General features: G+C 38.3%; 1 protein-coding gene across 2 annotated transcripts in view; it reads left to right on the forward strand.

The window, feature by feature from the left end:
- hecw1b (HECT, C2 and WW domain containing E3 ubiquitin protein ligase 1b) overlaps positions 1–17,263 on the forward strand; it is a 43,374-nt gene that overhangs the window by 19,182 nt on the left and 6,929 nt on the right. For both annotated transcript variants that reach the window (XM_056253434.1, XM_056253436.1), the window contains exons 6-19: positions 770–939; positions 4,039–4,181; positions 4,289–4,389; positions 5,117–6,238; positions 6,385–6,486; positions 7,838–7,988; positions 10,255–10,367; positions 14,389–14,510; positions 15,136–15,321; positions 15,401–15,535; positions 15,631–15,730; positions 16,733–16,829; positions 16,924–17,007; positions 17,156–17,262. In XM_056253434.1, the coding sequence (XP_056109409.1) occupies positions 770–939; positions 4,039–4,181; positions 4,289–4,389; positions 5,117–6,238; positions 6,385–6,486; positions 7,838–7,988; positions 10,255–10,367; positions 14,389–14,510; positions 15,136–15,321; positions 15,401–15,535; positions 15,631–15,730; positions 16,733–16,829; positions 16,924–17,007; positions 17,156–17,262 (2,733 nt within the window). The remainder of the gene's footprint in view (positions 1–769; positions 940–4,038; positions 4,182–4,288; positions 4,390–5,116; positions 6,239–6,384; positions 6,487–7,837; positions 7,989–10,254; positions 10,368–14,388; positions 14,511–15,135; positions 15,322–15,400; positions 15,536–15,630; positions 15,731–16,732; positions 16,830–16,923; positions 17,008–17,155; position 17,263) is intronic.

The raw sequence follows: 17,263 nt of genomic DNA on the forward strand, positions 1-17,263 counted from the left end.
GTGCAATGCTGTATACTATTCGTCAGTGTCTTGCTCTGGAGGCAAGCATATGCAAATGTATTTGTCCGTGTGATGTCACAAATCCCACAGTATCTAAACAAATTATTTTTGGAGCTTGATTAAATAAATGCTTTAATTGTTTGTAATGAGAAATACGTTTTATGCTATGAAACTTATTTATATTTTATTTTAGTACAAAGACCTCTTATATGTCAAAAGTTCAAGGCCAATTTGATTTCTCATGTCATGACCCCTTTAATATCCAGGAATATTATTGATTTGACTGACAGTAAACTTGAAAAACAAAACTTGAACTGAATTAATCTGAATAATGACAAATTTCTGCTTTATATGTGATTTTTTTTTTATTTTTTTTTTTTTATCAACATTGTTATTGAACTGATTTGAATTAGAACTGAACTGACTGGAGATGAATAACATCATTACTGTCTTCAGTAGAGCTGTTTATAGCTGAATTGAACTTGTTTCATATTGAAAGAACTTTACACAGTTATTGAACTGAATTGAATCAACGCTGATATGAATTTAGCTGAATGATGACACTATTATCTTCCTACAGCTGCTTTACAGCAGTATTTGAATCTTTCTCATATTTGATGCATAAAGTTTGCATCATTAATTCTGTTACTTTCCTGTTTATCACTGTGAATCGGCTTTGAAACCATTTCTATTGTATAAAGTGCTATACAAATAAAGCCGACTTGACTTCTAATTCTAATTCATCTCTCTGTCTTTATGTTGTGGTCAGACTTCCAGGCCACCGGGCTGAAGAAAGGCATGTTTTTTAACCCCGACCCCTACCTGAAGATCGCCATCCACCCCGGCAAGCACAGCATCTTCCCTGCCCTGCCTCACCACGGCCAGGAGAAGAGATCAGGCATCGTCTGCAATACCATTAATCCCGTTTGGCAGAGGGAGGTATGGGAAACAAACAAGCACATACACACTCTAGATTAAACATGCTCATATATAAATCCTTATAAAACAATATCTGGTCCCACTGTTATTATTCACAGACGTTTAACCCAACGCTGCCCTTCTGTGTTTTGTTTTCCACATGGAATTTGTCATGTAAATCCTTCATTCTGCAAATTAACTTAATGCGTCACTGCAGAATCCCAAACACGGCTCACTGTTCACTGACGGACCGGATTTAGTTCAAATCTTTTTCTGTTTTCATTAGACCGCATGTCATCTTTGTTGGGCTGGGAATTGAGAACCGGTTCTATTTATAAACAAATATGGGAACTGTATGATTTGAGTCACAGACAAAATCATTGGTTTAAAATGGCTCGCTCACTAACAGACACAATTAGAGAGAGGAATATAGATACACAGTTATATAAACACAGGTATATAAACAATGTACACTACCTTTCAAATGTTTGGGCAGGGTAAAAACATTTTTCTATTGTTTTTGAAAGAAGTCTATGCTCACCAAGGCTGCATCAAGATACAGTTCAAACTGTAGTATTATTACAGTATTATAATAATGGTTTTCTATTTTAACAGCTTTTAAAATGTAATTTATTCCTGTGATGCAAAGCTGAATTTTCAGCATCATTACTCCAGTCTTCAGTGTCACATGATCCTTCAGAAATTATTCTAATATGCTGATTTGCTGCTCATTAATTTAATGTTGAAAACCGTTGTGCTGCTTAATATTTTGGTGAAAACCATGATTTTCAGGATTCTTTGATGAATAGAAAGTTCATAAGGACAACATTTGTCACTTTTGATCATTTTAATACATCGTTGCTAAATAAAAGTGTTAATTTCTTTTTAAAATAAACCCCAAAATGTTTAACAGTAGTAGATAGTATGTGTAATTAGGATTAATTATTTTATGCTTTATCAAAAGTATTTAAAGGGACAATGTGTACTTTTTTTACGTATTTTATTATTTAAAATCAATATTTTTTATTCATAAATATGTCCTCAATGGTGTACAAATACCTCTGCCAATTATCTGACTTATCCTCGTAAAGGAAGAATTTATTATCTTTAAATACATGGGACGGGTATGTCCATGGAGGCGTAGTTCCGCCATCTTGAAAAACTATAATAGCAGAGAGGGACAAAAAGTACAAGGCCAACGCGTTTCCACAAGATTACAAAAAACACGAGTTAATGTCGGGGTAGCTTTTCCAGGTGGATAGAGCTAATGCAGGAGAAAGATTTCAAAAGAGACGCTGAAGTCCTGCTTTCTTCTCGACAGGTTAAGTCAATGTTACAGTCTTAATTACAAGCTTTTTTTTCATTGTTTGGTTGTGTATTTTATCTTATAGACAGTAGAACATTTATAGTTAAAAGTTGATGATGATATCTAACAATGCATGTACTTTAGAAAATATAACGAATAAAGAAGGCATAACTACTTATTACAATAGTTCATGTTTTTCACAGTCAGTAATTCATACTGTAACATTCGTTTGCTCGTTGTGTCAAGTAGTTGCTGTTTGTTTGAAATAACAAACCTGTTCACCCGAAGGAACACTCGACGAAGTGCTATTAGAAGACATCCTGTCATAGCTTTTTGGTACATAATGGCTACCGTAGATGCAACGCGCATTTGAAAAAGCGAGGCGCTGGAGAGCACAATTCGTTAGAATGGAAAATACATTTTCACCGCTAGATGGGAGAAATTCCTACACATTGTCCCTTTAAGAAACCTTAAAATAACAATAATCTTTAAATGGGTTGAGAATCAGAATCGTAAAATTCCTTACAATTCACATCACTACATCTTTTTGGTGCAGATGAGATGAGATCACCTGGATTTGATGAGATTGTTTTCATATTGTAGAGTGGCTGTTTCTGGATGATATTGTCCTCCGCTAAGTGCTCTTATTAGATTTGTGATGAGTAGAGGAGATCGCCTTACAGCAGAGGATTGAAATAGGTCAAGAGATGGGGAATGAATGATGGAGAGCGTGTTTGTTTCCTTACTAGAGGTGTAACGATACCCTCATGTCACAATTCGATACATATCACGATACTGAACTCACGATACGATATTATTGCGATACTCCAAGACATATGATAAAAGGTTAACAAAAAATTTACTGTTAATTAAAATGCTAACTTTGATATTAAATTGTGGGTTTAAATGAATAGGTTTGGACTTGGTGCTTGTTGTTACCCAAGGACAATAGAGACACCAGAATAAAAATATTCATGATTCTGAAGCTGAAAATACAGAATTTTAGACGAATATGCTTGCACTTTGTCACTGACTAGATATATGTAAAATAATGTAGGACACTTTTTACTGGTAACAAGACATTTGGCATTATCCTGACCCACAAAAATTCCCCCATTGCATTATTATACATAATAATCAACATTATGTATAGTAGTTTAATGTAGTACTGACACTAAAACTCTGAAAAAAAATATTTTTTTCCTCACAGTCATTTTTATTTTGGGGGAACTATCCACAATACATATTGTCACTATCCACGATACGTATTGTTGCATTTTTGTATTGCGATATATTGTGGCACGATATATTGTTACACCCCTATTCCTTACTATCAGTTTTTGAAAAGATTTGAGTGAGACCCTTTGGTTTGTGCTTTATCTTTTATAGGTGATCATAATAGCTGAACTTCAGTTCTTAATTATTATAGGTTAAATTAAATGAACCTAAAAACTTAATGTTAATCTTTTTGACTAAAAAACTAGAAGGTCAATACATGCTATGCATCAACTGCCCATACAACTTTATATATTAACATTTGGAGTGCCAACACAGCCAAGCTCCAAATATTTACACATTATGACCATTGTATCTGTTCATTTAGTTTTTCTACTTTTGAAAATAAAGACAGTTTCCTGAACAGTGTCTTTTACTCCAGCAGCATCCATCTACTGTACGATGAAGAATGACTTCTCACATTGCATTCACATTTGTAAAATGCGCAATTGCTTGATACCAACAACTTTAGAGGTTACAAGTTCTTCTTGAAATGATTGCAGTCTCTTCCTCTGTGTCTTTGTGTTTCTTTCTCGTAGCGCTTTAATTTTGTGTCTCTGCCCACGGATGTGTTGGAGATTGAGGTGAAGGACAAGTTTGCCAAAAGCCGACCCATCATAAAGCGTTTCTTGGGCAAGCTGTCCATGCCAGTGCAAAGATTACTGGAGAAGCATGCTATCGGGTACGTACTCAAAGAAAATCAAACCTAAACTAAACTGAAAAAGAAAATTTGTTATGCTATTGAGTTGAAATACTAATTGCAAGGTGCTTGCTTGTGTTTTTTAATAGTGATCGAGTGGTCAGTTACACTCTGGGTCGGAGGCTTCCAACAGAGCATGTCAGTGGCCAGCTGCAGTTCAGGTTTGAGATAACCTCCTCCATCCACCCAGGTAATCCCAGTTTTTATTCTACCTTTTATTAAACAAAATAAATTCTTAAAGGGTTAGTTCACCCAAAAATGAAAATTATCCCATTATTTACTCACCCTCCAGCCATCCTAGGTGTATATGACATTCTTCTTTCAGACGAATACAATCGGAGTTGTATAAAAACAAAAATGTCCTAGCTCTTCCCAGCTTTATAATGGCAGTTTCTGTTTTGAGAAACAGACTTTATCGACTAAAATGACTAGCTTTTAGTCCAGCAGATGCCTTTATTAACCCCCCAGAGCCGTGTGGATTACTTTTATCATGGATAGATGCCCTTTGATGGACTTCAAAACAGAAACGACCATTCACAAATTGTAAAAAAAATAATAATCTGGAAATCATGATTTTTTTTTTTTTTATGATTCTTTGATGAATATGAAGTTTTAAACAGCATTTATTTGAAACATTATTTATTTTGTAACATTATTTATGTCTTAACTGTCAATTTTGATCAATTGAATGCATCCTTCCTGAATAAAAGTATTCATTAATGACCCTAAACATTTGAGCGGTAGTTTAGTTGATTATCATGAACCATCATATTATTAGCTTCTAATACTGGTTTAATCAGACCACTCATGATAACATTAAAAAGTCATATTCTTGCCAGTATTGTGCATCTTTACTAGACGGTATTGTCATGTATGCATTGTACCATGTAGGTCACAGATTTCTGTCCTCTCCACAGATGATGAGGACATGTCTCTTAGTACAGAGCAGCCAGTGGCAGAAGCTCAAGTCCAACCTCAAGCAGAAGACACCATAAGCTTAGACCAGGAGGCCCCAGAGTTGCCCTTAGATGGAGATACAGCTTCTGTAGAGATCCCCATGGACGTTGAATCCGGGCAAAACTGTGCAGCTGAGGAAGATGCAATAGAGGAAGAGCCTTTAGAGACAGAGCAACAAATGGAGCACGGTGGACCCAACATGGAAGTAGAAGAGACGGTCCAAGAAGAGGCAGAATCTGATAGTGCCTTTGTCGATGAGCCTGCAGACTCTTCAGGAGCTACTGCTGGAGTCGAAGAGGAGGCGATCTCGGACCCGCAGCCAGTTTCAGAGGAACCAGAGGTGGATCTGGAGGAAGGCTGCTCGCTCAGGATCAGAACCACACCGAGACGGAAGCCACGACCCTGCTCTCTACCCGTGTCTGAGCTGGAGACTGTCATCGCTTCAGCCTGTGGCGAACCCGAGACGCCACGCTCCCATTACATCCGAATCCACCACCTGCTGCACAGCCTGCCATCCACCCAATCTCAACCAGGAGATGCAGCTGGGCTTGCGCCCGACAGGCCGCAGGGCGTAGAGGAGGAGGAAGAGGAGGAGGAGGAAGAGGGTGCGACACTTGAGCCTCATGCTTTAACACCCAACGGCCCCCGCAGGACGCTTCCCCGCAGCCGCTCACACGAGCGCCTGTCCGACCTCATTCAAATGCTCGACGGAGATGGGCAACCAATCGGGGCTGAGGGCCAAACCGGAGTTCAGAGGTCACCAGGGGAAAGCGAATGCGATTTGAGCCCGGTCCCCTGCTGCAGTCATATGGCACATAGGGCCTCGGGCCCAGTGCGGGCGCCGTCTCTAGACAGCGCACGTAGATCGGAGAGCACCGTGTTCTCCTCACAGGATGACGAGGACGAGATGGACAGGGTGAACGGTATTCTGGGATTTGAGGGAGAGACCGGACAAGGCGCTAAGAGCCGGGAGCCAGGGGATGGAAGCTGTCAGTGGGAGGAGGCGCCAGACAGTCACGTCCAGAGCCCGCATGGCATTATGGAGAATGGAGAATCACCTGTAGCTGGTCCAAGCAGCAGGAGTGAGTAGACTGGGTTTCATGCATTGCATACAGTAGTTCACGTGTTGTTGTTTTTTTTTTTTTTAATAAGATCTAGGTTTTCCCTTTAGCAGATACTCTAAAGTATCTATGAAGAATGCCCTGGCTTGTGTTTGTGGTATGTTTAGGAGAATGTCCTTTGCCTTGTAACCATCCTGCAGTGAGCCAGCTACCAGCACTGCGGCCCGACCCACATCACTATCCCACCATAGACGAGCCGCTGCCCCCAAGTAAGTTCTGCTGTCTCATCACGCACTGCAATTTATTCAATGTATTACAGGTGATTCGCCTATAAATTATACATAGTTATCAAAATAATAATATATATATTAAATAAATTAATACTTTTATACAGCAAGGACACATTCAATTGATCAAAAGTGACAGTCAATGTTACAAAAGATTTCTATGAATGCTGTTGTTCTTTCTGTTTATCAATAGATTCATTCCACAGTTTCCACAGAAATATTAAGCAGCACTACGGTTTTAAACATTGATAATAAGAAGAAATGTATTTGAGCACTAAATCAGCATATTACAATGATTTCTAAAGGATCACTGAAGACTTGAGTTATAATGCTGAAAATTCAGCTTTGACACTGGAATAAATTACATTTTAAAATTACATACAATATTACTTTTTTGCTGTATTTTTCACCAAATAAATGCAGCCTTGCTGAGCATAAGAGACTTCTTATAAAAACATTAAGAAATTCAGATACCAACCTTTTTGAATGGTAGTGCATGTAACTTTTTTATATTGCATTAATTTAATAGATTTTTTAAAAATGGTAATTTATATATAAAGATTTTCAAAAACCTCAATTATCACCAATACAATTTTAAATGAATAATATGAGGTCCTATGTCTATTACGAAACATCAGAGACTGTATGAGCAAAATGTTACTTCACAAAAATGTCCATAGCATGATATTAACCCATGCTTTATTTATTTGCAGAAAGTAATTTTTTTTATACATTTTGTTGCCTTTTAAATTGGAAGTTGGATGGAAGTTCAGAAGGAACTTCAATTGTTGAAATTGCTAAATATTGCATCATCAAAACTGTGAAATCCATCCAAATGTTTCACTTTCTTATGGTTCACCGTCCTTCATTGCATTTCAAAACCATAAGAGAGTCAAAATACAACCACTTGGACGCAAACAAACGTTCTTGTCAGACATGAGTATTTTCAGTCTCACTCTCACTAACCCACACTGTGAGATATTCGGCACAGATTACTGTAACGCCGTAACTCAAACAAGTCTGCTTTCAAAGATATCAGACAGACAGCTTCTGTCTGTCTCTTCATTTTCATGCTGCTGGGGTGTGCGTGTTTGTGTAGTTGTTTACCCAAAAAATGAGTCAAATCTGAAACATCCTACATTGAGGGGATTTTTGAGGTGTTCTAAATAATGACGGCACTAAATAATACTAATTAAAGTAAAAAAAAATAAAAAAAATAAAAGCAATCAAACTTCAATACTCAAAAACCAAATACTTAAATATTTTTGCCTGGCAGACCAGAATATCGACTTGGGCATCAAATGTGTGTTTGTGTTTTGTTTGGCATGCTCAGACTGGGAGGCCCGTATCGACAGTCACGGTCGTGTTTTCTACGTGGATCACATTAACCGGACCACCACATGGCAACGGCCCACGTCCGCAGCCACGCCGGATGGCCTGCGCAGGTCTGGTTCCGTCCAACAGATGGAGCAGCTCAACAGGAGGTAAACAGCTCTGTTTATCAGCCGTTCCACTTTTAACAGGTTTCTGACTGAGTAAACCAAAATTTTACACTTCTTTTACAAACAATCAGGAATACAGATCAGTTGGATTGCATTTATGGTGCATCCTGTGATGTCCAAATTTTTAAAATAAAATGGATAGTTCTGCACAGAAATGAGCCAGTGTACTCTATTAATTCACCAACTTGACCCTTGCCTTGACAATAGTAAACACCCTATATTTAGGCTAATATTACTTGATGAATAATAATTCTTTCATTTCATTTTTATGCATGCTTACTGTAAAAAACCGTAACAAACTTACCCAGATAACAAATACTGCCACCAAAATAATAGGTTTGCCTACTGCAAATCTACATGAACTAAACACCAAAGCCATCACACGTATCGCTCATGTAATATCACTGGACTTTACCCACCCACTCAGCCGATATTTCTCACCCCTACTAGGGTTGCCGCGGTGAGGAAAATTTCCCACCGGTTAATCGACGTGTCACAACACCGGTAAACCCGGTGTCACCGTGGGGGGCGGGGCGGGGGGGTTAAATAGCTTTTAAATGCGTGCGCGTTATACTTTCACTTTCGAAATAAGCGTCAATTGGCAATTCAGCATCAATTGCTTGAATGGACAAAAAACAACAACTCGGCTCGCTGATAATAAAACTTTTATTTATAGACAGAACTTTTATTAGCATAACGAACGAATAAAAATAACCCCATGCATAGGCTGAAAATCGTCAAACTGTGGGCCCAAACAAATAAGAACCATAACACGTTTATTAACGAATAAGAAAATAAAACAGGCCTAAATAAATTACACATTCCGCCATTATCTTGCTTTTCTGTAATTTGACTCGTTCTCATCTCCACACGTGCTAAATGGAATCCTGATGCTTGCTGATCTGTGACGTGACTGGCTCTTGGCACGCACTGCGCAGTTCAGTTTTTAATTATAATGTATGCTCTCTTCTGAACTAAATAATTGATAATTATTATTTTTAATTAATTCAAATAAATATTTTAGCAAAAACGAATACTTTAAAAAAGTCACGACATCGCGGTGTCACGGTGGGAAAGTGATGTCACCGGTGATGGGGCTTAAAACCGGTAACACCGTCAACACCGTCTATCGCGGCAAGCCTAACCCCTACCCTCTGGCAGGAGGTTCAGAAGCATAAGATGTAACAAAACTCGCTTCAGCAGAAGCCTAATCCCCTTAGCCATCCAAACACTAAATAAGACAAAGCCACCCAGATAAAATGAATTGTATGCAGTGAAATAATATGTTTTTTCCCCCCATATATGGCTGTGTCAAATGTCTACTGTGGATGAAATATGTATGTCTATATGTGCCGAGAATATATATATATATATATATATATATGTATGTATGATGCAAAGCGTTTTCTGGAAATGTGAAAAAGATTTTCCCTAAAGGGACAATACATACTACTATTACAAATGTATTTATTGCACATTGGTGTATTTTATCATTAAGCTGATTTTCTTACTCATTTTTGAACTCGTATATTTGTCTTGTTTTTCAGTGAAAATATCTAAGCATTCTCAAGTTTATTTACTTGAGATGCAAAATGACATAAGAAAATGTTTAAAAAAAAAATGTTGCTCTGTCCCTCACAGCATCCTTTAACTGTGGTAAAATCACTGTATTGGTCAGCATCAAGTGGTATATTTAGCACTTAAGGGATACTGTTACTGCAGTTAAAAGAAATGGGCACATAACATAAGTATCTACAGCAACCTCAGTAGTAATTGCATAATTCAAAGGCAATGATTCATTTTCACACCTCTTGGGTCAAATGCTGCTTTAACCACAGACTCTGTCTGGAGTCTGGACATTTCTTTTTTCTATAAAACAAGTAGGCTATGTTCACATGGGCTTATAAACATGCGCTCTTTTGCCACCTACAGGACAACAATATAGGATGTTGGCAGAAGTGTGTGTCAGGTCATGTTTCCACAAAGAATATAATTAAAGGCTGTTTATTGTTAGTCCACAAGCAGTGGATGACAGATTTAGATTATTCTTAAAGCACACAAAGCTTTACTGTACCATTTAGCAGCATAAGGGTTATCTAAGTGAGGGTATGCGGGTAGAAATAGTTGGAAATGATTTTAATGATGGGAGTACTGTACTGATGTACAGGTTTAAAATAGCAAAATAGGTTTGCTGATACTTACTGTACTGATGTTTGTGACTATAGCAATACTCTTGTACACTCGTCAGGTATCAGACCATCCAGAGGACGATGGCCACTGAAAGGAGAGATGAGGAGTCAGGCAGCCCGCGCAACGAGAGAACAGCCAACACTGAAACCGACTCGCCTCCACAAACAACCGGTAACTTCATAAACATTCAATTCTATTCAATTCACATTTATTTGTTTAGCTCTTTTCACAACTAATATTGTTTCAAAGCAGCTTTACAGTAATCTGTTGTTATCAGAGGTGACTCAAAGTAATGTCTAAGTTCTAAGATATTACAAATCATGCATTTAGGTAATATGATGTATTCATCTAGGCAGAAACAATGATCTCATTGAAGCAATTATTACAAGTTGTGATCATAATGATTACAATATATAGAAAATTTGGCAGTGGTGCATGTTGATTCAGAGTTGGCGTCATCTGAAGTCCTCGCAGGAGTTGGCGTCATCTCTTCAGAGGTGTTGGGTCATCTGAAATCTTCGTAAGAGGCTGGATCCAAAATGAAGCTGGCGTGCTCTCTAGTTACCTCGGGATGAGCATCCGGAGGTAGAGACAGAAAAAACAAATGGAAAAAAATAAGCGCAGCTGCTGTTCATAACATTTCAAGCAAAAGATATTCATGTGCATTTCATCTGATATAACTGGAGTACAAGGTTATGAGATGCATTATGTGAATGCTGGGCTTAAGAGATGTGTCTTTAGTCTAGATTTAAACTGGGAGAGTGAGTGTGAGGCCCGAATATTACCAGGAAGGTTATTCCAGAGTTTAGGAGCCAAATGCGATAACGCTCTCCCTCTTTTAGAGGACTTCGATATCTTAGGTACTACCAAAAGTCCAGAGTTTTTTACCTTAAAGAGCATAAAGGATTGTAGGGTAATAGAAGATTGGTTAAATACACAGGAGCTGAACCATTTAGGGCCTTATAGCTCAGTAGCAATACTTTTTAATGTAGAGATGATAAAATTGGGGATATACTGTAAGATCATAATTTCTTGACTTGGTAAGAAAGTCAGCTGTAGCTGCTGCATTTTGGACCAATTGTAGCTTGTTTATTGAGAATGCAGGACAACCAGCTAGTAATGCATTACAGTAATCCAGTCTAGAGGTCATGAATGCATGAACTAACTTCTCTGCATCAGAAACGTATAATATGTTCCTTAGCTTAGCAATGGGGTGGAAGAAGTCTGTTTTTGTAGCATATGAAATATAATTATCGAAAGAAAATGTGCTGTCTAATATAACACCCAGGTCTTTAATATAAGACCCAGGTCTAATATAACACCCAGGTCTTTAATATAAGACCCAGGTCTAATATAACACCCAGGTCTGTTGCCTTTGGCTTGCTCAGTTGGGGATATTCAAATTAAATGACCCATCATATCACTGATCAGCTCTACCAAACTTGGATGTCTTTTCCAGTAATAAACAAACACTGTTAAGTTGTTTTGATTGATACTGTGAAGCAGCTTTGATACAATCTGTATTGTGAAAAGCGCTATATAAATATATTTGACTTGACTTGACTTGACTTTAACTTTAACGTAATACCTCAGTCTTATCCAAATTTAATAGAAGAAAATGACTGGTCATCTTTAACACACTCTTTAACACACTTGGATAATTTAGAGATTTCATCTGGTCATAATGTGTATATATACACTCCATAATTTGCTTATGTTAAAGGCACACTGTGGAATTTTTGGCCACTAGGGTGCGCTCGACCTGTAATTTTCACGTCTAGTGCCCCTAGAGGCCACAAGCGCCGCAGCATTGTCGCAAAAGTCAACAAACAGTCAACCAGTCAACCTCCCGTGTCTTTATGTGTGTGCAGACGGCATTTGATTTGTATGTTGGAGAAAGTTAATCGATTCACTACTGACCAAAATAATAATATAAATATAAGATTAATAATATAAATCCTATAAAGAAAACAAATTGAATAAAAGTAGAAAACAATGTCTGATCAGGTAAGTCGCATTGACAAGGGTTGCCCAATCCTGCTCCTGCCGATCGTCTGTCCTGCACAGTTCATCTCCAACCCTAATCAAACACACCTGAAGCCAACAATTAACGTCTTCAGGATCTCTTTGCAATGGGTTGGAGATGAAATCGAGTAACGTTAGTCGGGAAATCGTGTAACAAAACTGATATAACTCACTACATATTTCCGTTATTTGTAGTCTTCAGTTTGTTTTTCCTTTTACACAAATACAAACATATATGAGCTGAAAGGAAAAAAAAACATTTACATTTGTATACGGCAGTATGTTGTGACTGACTTATATCAGTTTTGTTACACGAATTCGCAGTAAATATTACATTATATATACACTTTTATGCCGATGTTTATTTTAAACTCTCCCTTTTTCTTTTTTTGGTCTCCTCTGACAAAATCTTTGCTTTCTTCGCTTTCTTCCGAGTAGCTGTTGATTCAGCCATGACGACAACATACAGACGCCGGCAATCAAACGCGAGTTGAGCTCTCACGTTAGAACTTGAGGAAGTTGTGGTGGTGGGGGAAGTGACGTATGCCGTAAAGCGGTCGAATTTTGTAGTTCTTTTTGTGCTCGGGTTCCTACACGAAGTTACATAGTGCTAGTAAAAGCGATACAGACACCTTCAGGCTTCGGCAGACGTGTCATTCAACCTATTGTAAGTCGATGTACCATCTCAATGGGTTTTGGTAATATATTATAAAGGTTGAAAAGTTCCACAGTGTGCCTTTAACTTGGATAATTCCCCGTTTAAATAAACAGAATGGTAACAGTCAGATAGGCACAATCTAGACTACCCTAATGCCTGTCCCTGAATACCGGTGTCATTTTGTAATCGATCTAAGAGTATGTCATGATCTATAGTGTTAAACGTAGCACTAAGATCAAGTAAAACTGGTATTGAGATGCAGCTTTGGTCAGATTTGAATGAGCACAGTGTCTGTGCTATGATGGGGCCTGAATCCTGACTGAAATTTTTCATAGATATAATTTTTTTGCAGGAAGGAAAACAATTGAGCGGACACAACCTTTTCTAGTATTTTAGACATAAATGGAAGATTTAGCTCGCAGCTTTTAGAGAATTTTTATAGCGGGACATACTGTCTTTCCATGCGATTCTAAAGACCTCTAAATGAGTTTGTCTCTAGGTAATGAGTTTCTCTCTTGGGAGCGAGAGTAATACTGTTGTACCATGGTGCGGTACTTTTCTCTCTAACCTTTTTGAATCTGATGGGTGCAACAATTTTTGTATTACTGTATTATGTACATAGATAATCACAATGCTGAAAAAGTGTTTTCAGTAACTAACTATGTTTGAATTTGAAATCAAAACAATGAATAGATGGAGAAATAATGCTGTATTTGTGGTATACAGCCACAGATCAATTGCGCACTGCAAAGGCTTCTTATGTGAAAGCACAATGAGCCCGTCCTGCTTCTGCACTGCAAACATACCTACATAAGATCTGCGTATGCACTGCACACGGAGTACCCCCAAAAGTGAAAATCATTTGCTCACCCTCATGTCAGTCACAACCTCTTTGTTTTAGTCTTTATTTACAAAAAAAAAAGTAATTGTTCTGCACATAATCCAATGCAGAATGTTCTTTTCCAGGCCATTTGATAATGCGTCCAGCTACCAATTAGAGTATCATTTTCTTAGCTTCGTTTAACACATTTTACCATGTTTAAATCCATTTCCAGAATTATGAAGAAAAGAAAACCCTGTAGATTCCATCAGGGCTTGCTCATTTGCATGTAACAAATGTAGAAAGTAACCAATATCTGTTCTAAAAAGTACAAAAAGTGTCTTAAATATATGCTACATGTCAGGTCTTCATATCAGGCTTTTGATCAAATTGAGGAAAATTGATCATGACTGAAAATCAAGTCGTTAGTAACTTAAAAACTTGCCTTCTGTCTTTTGAAATCTTGTGTGTTCATGTGAGATTGTTGAGATTTTTTTGCATGCAGCCAAAAGCAGAGCACACTAGACGTAGAAAGGCGATAAGAAGAAACTGCACACAGACCTCACATATCTTGTGAATGTGGCAGTTTGACCATGCAGAAGCATAAATGAGATTTGAGAGCTGGGTCAAAAGGAATGATTTTAATTTTGGGTGAGTCGTCCCTTTAAATTATCTTTCTTTCATTTAAGAGTTGAGGAGAGACGCGCCATGTTCTCCGGGTCATTGTCAGAAGATCACTTTACTACTACAGAGTCCAGCAGTCAAATTCATCACTCACCCAGAGTTCTTCACTGTGCTTCACGCAAATTATGTGAGTTGCTACCACAATACACATTTATTTATTTTCTAAAACATTAATTTTCTATCTATAGAGAAGACTATTTAATTTACACCACCGTTATAAAGTTTGGGGTCAGTAAGTTTCTTTTTTTAATGAAATTACTACATTTATTCATCAAGAATGCATTAAATTGATCGAAAGTGACAGTAAAGACATTTATAGTGTTACACAAAAGATTTCTATTTCAATAAGTGCTTATCTTTTGAACTTTCTATTCATCAATGAATCCTGAAAAAAGTATCATGTTTTCCACAAAATTATGCAGCACGACTGTTTTCAACAGTGATAGTTAAAACAAATGTTTCTTGAGCACCAAATCAGCATATTAAAATGATTTCTGAAAATTCAGCTTTGCAATCACAGGAATAAATTACATTTTAAAATATATTAAGATAGAAAACAGTTATTAAATTGTAATAATATTTCACAATATTACTGTTTTAACTGGATTTTTGATCAAATAAATGCAGCCTTGGTGAACATAAGAGATTCTTTCAAAATCTTACAGTCACCAAACTTTTGAATGGTAGTGTATGTTGTAATTAAGAAGTTTATGCCATGTTATGTTATGTTAACTTCCTCTTTTTTTATATAGGGAGCGTATCGTATGTTCACCAACAGCTCGTGTCTGAAACACATGGTCCTGAAGATCAGGCGGGATGCTCGAAACTTTGAGCGCTACCAGCACAACCGTGACCTGGTGACCTTCTTGAATAGGTTTGCTGATGCTCAGCTGGAGCTGCCGCGTGGCTGGGAGATCAAAACAGACCCACAGGGGAAGGTACATCACAGCACGCAGTTCTTAACAGCTCGCGTCAGTGCCATTATTTCAGCTGTTCGTCCTCCACTTTTCTCTGCAGTCGTTCTTTGTAGACCACAACAGTCGTGCCACAACCTTCATTGATCCCAGGATCCCCTTGCAAAACGGCAGATTGCCCAACCACCTGACGCATCGCCAGCACCTGCAGAGATTACGCAGCTACAGCGCAGGAGAGGTCAGACACACTCACAATCAAGCTAGAGGAAATTACTGTTACGTAATATTACAATGTTTCTTAGTTCATTTATTCGTTTCCACATTCATTTCCAGGCATCAGAGGTGTCGCGCACCCGAGGGGTGTCTTTGTTAGCCAGGCCTGGAAACAGCCTGGTAGCAGCTATACGAAGCCAGCAGGAGCCAGTACCATTGGGTAAATTACACTCAGGGCTGGATGACGTTGCTTGCTTTCTGTACTGGTTTTTAAAAAAAACAATACATATACTATATGTATACACTCCCATTTAAAAGTTTGAGGTCAGTAAGAGTTTTTTTACCAGCAAAGCCACCATTTTTCCTAGCCTGGATGCCAGCCCGAACCCCGCCAACAACATTTTTTGGTCGGGAAGTTCGGTCTGGACTCGATCCATTGAGGAGTAATTATGATCGGTTCAGAATTAGTCGGGCCAATCAAATTGCCCGGGCGGGCTTTATACGATGATGGACAGATGATCTGCAGTTACGTAATCATCACGTTATCAAAGAGCGCTTGGGTTGAACTGGTTTCCCTCAAAGAGGACTGCAGCTGGAGAACTGAGATGTATAGATTCCGCTATTGCGTCTGTTGTAAAAGAAATCAACAGCGCATTCATTTTAAAAGACGAACAGAGAACTGCAATCAAGGCATTTGTCGATCGGAAAGATGTGTTTGCCGTCCTTCCTACTGGATTCGGCAAACGTTTATTTTATCAGCTGGCTCCGATGGTCGCTAAGAAGATGGGACGCAATGAAAACCCTGTGGTCGTTGTGGTTTCTCATTTGGTCGCACTCATGGAGGACCAAGTAAAACACTCATTATTTTACTTCTGCTTCCAGCGTGCGTGCAGTTGAGTTCTGTTGACAACTTTGCGTAGCTCATAAAAAAAACACTTACTGCGTTGCTCTGATTGGTTTTAGGTCTATCCAATTGAGTGCAGAGTTTTTTTTTTTCCTGGTTCCTTTAAGACACGCCTCATAATCAAAGCCCTATGGAGCAGTATCAGACTCACATTCTGTCTAAAATATGAGTATGACGAAGTCAGGCTACATTTTTCCACCATTTTGAATTGATCAAAAATGACAGTAAAAAAATGTATCACAGTTTTCACAAAATATAAAGGAGCACAACTGTTTTCACACTGATTATAGTAAGAAATGTTTTCCTTCTGTGTCCCAGCCTACAATGATAAGATTGTAGCATTTTTACGGCAACCAAACATCTTTGAGGTGCTACAGGAGCGACAGCCGAGTCTGGCGAGGAATCACTCACTCAAGTATGACGCTCCACCTTTCTCTGTTATTGTAATGAAATGCATCATTAGCACTTCCAAGCAGTTCTCAGTTGTTCGGGTGTGTTTATGTCTAAAGGGAAAAGGTGCTCCACATCCGAACCGAAGGCACACAGAGACTGGAGAAGCTGTCGTGTGATGCTGACCTGGTCATGCTGTTAAGGTAAAGCACCCAACAGATTGGCCACATTGAAAACAAATGGACCCGTATAAGAATGCAAAGATTTCCTGAGCTGCACAAGGTGTGCATTTGTATTTTTATAAACTGTCACACATGCTTTCTTCAGGATGTGTTTTGATTTGCTTTTCAGTTTGTTTGAGGAGGAAATCATGTCTTACGTTCCTCTCGCTTCATTTCACCCCGGGTTCAACTTCTCTCCGCGCTGCTCCCCCGGTTCTTCTCCACAGAACTCTCCAGG

This window comes from Rhinichthys klamathensis, unplaced genomic scaffold, assembly GCF_029890125.1.
Source record: "Rhinichthys klamathensis goyatoka isolate OS25496 unplaced genomic scaffold, OSU_Roscu_1.1 h1tg000105l_1, whole genome shotgun sequence".
NCBI lineage: Eukaryota > Metazoa > Chordata > Actinopteri > Cypriniformes > Leuciscidae > Rhinichthys > Rhinichthys klamathensis.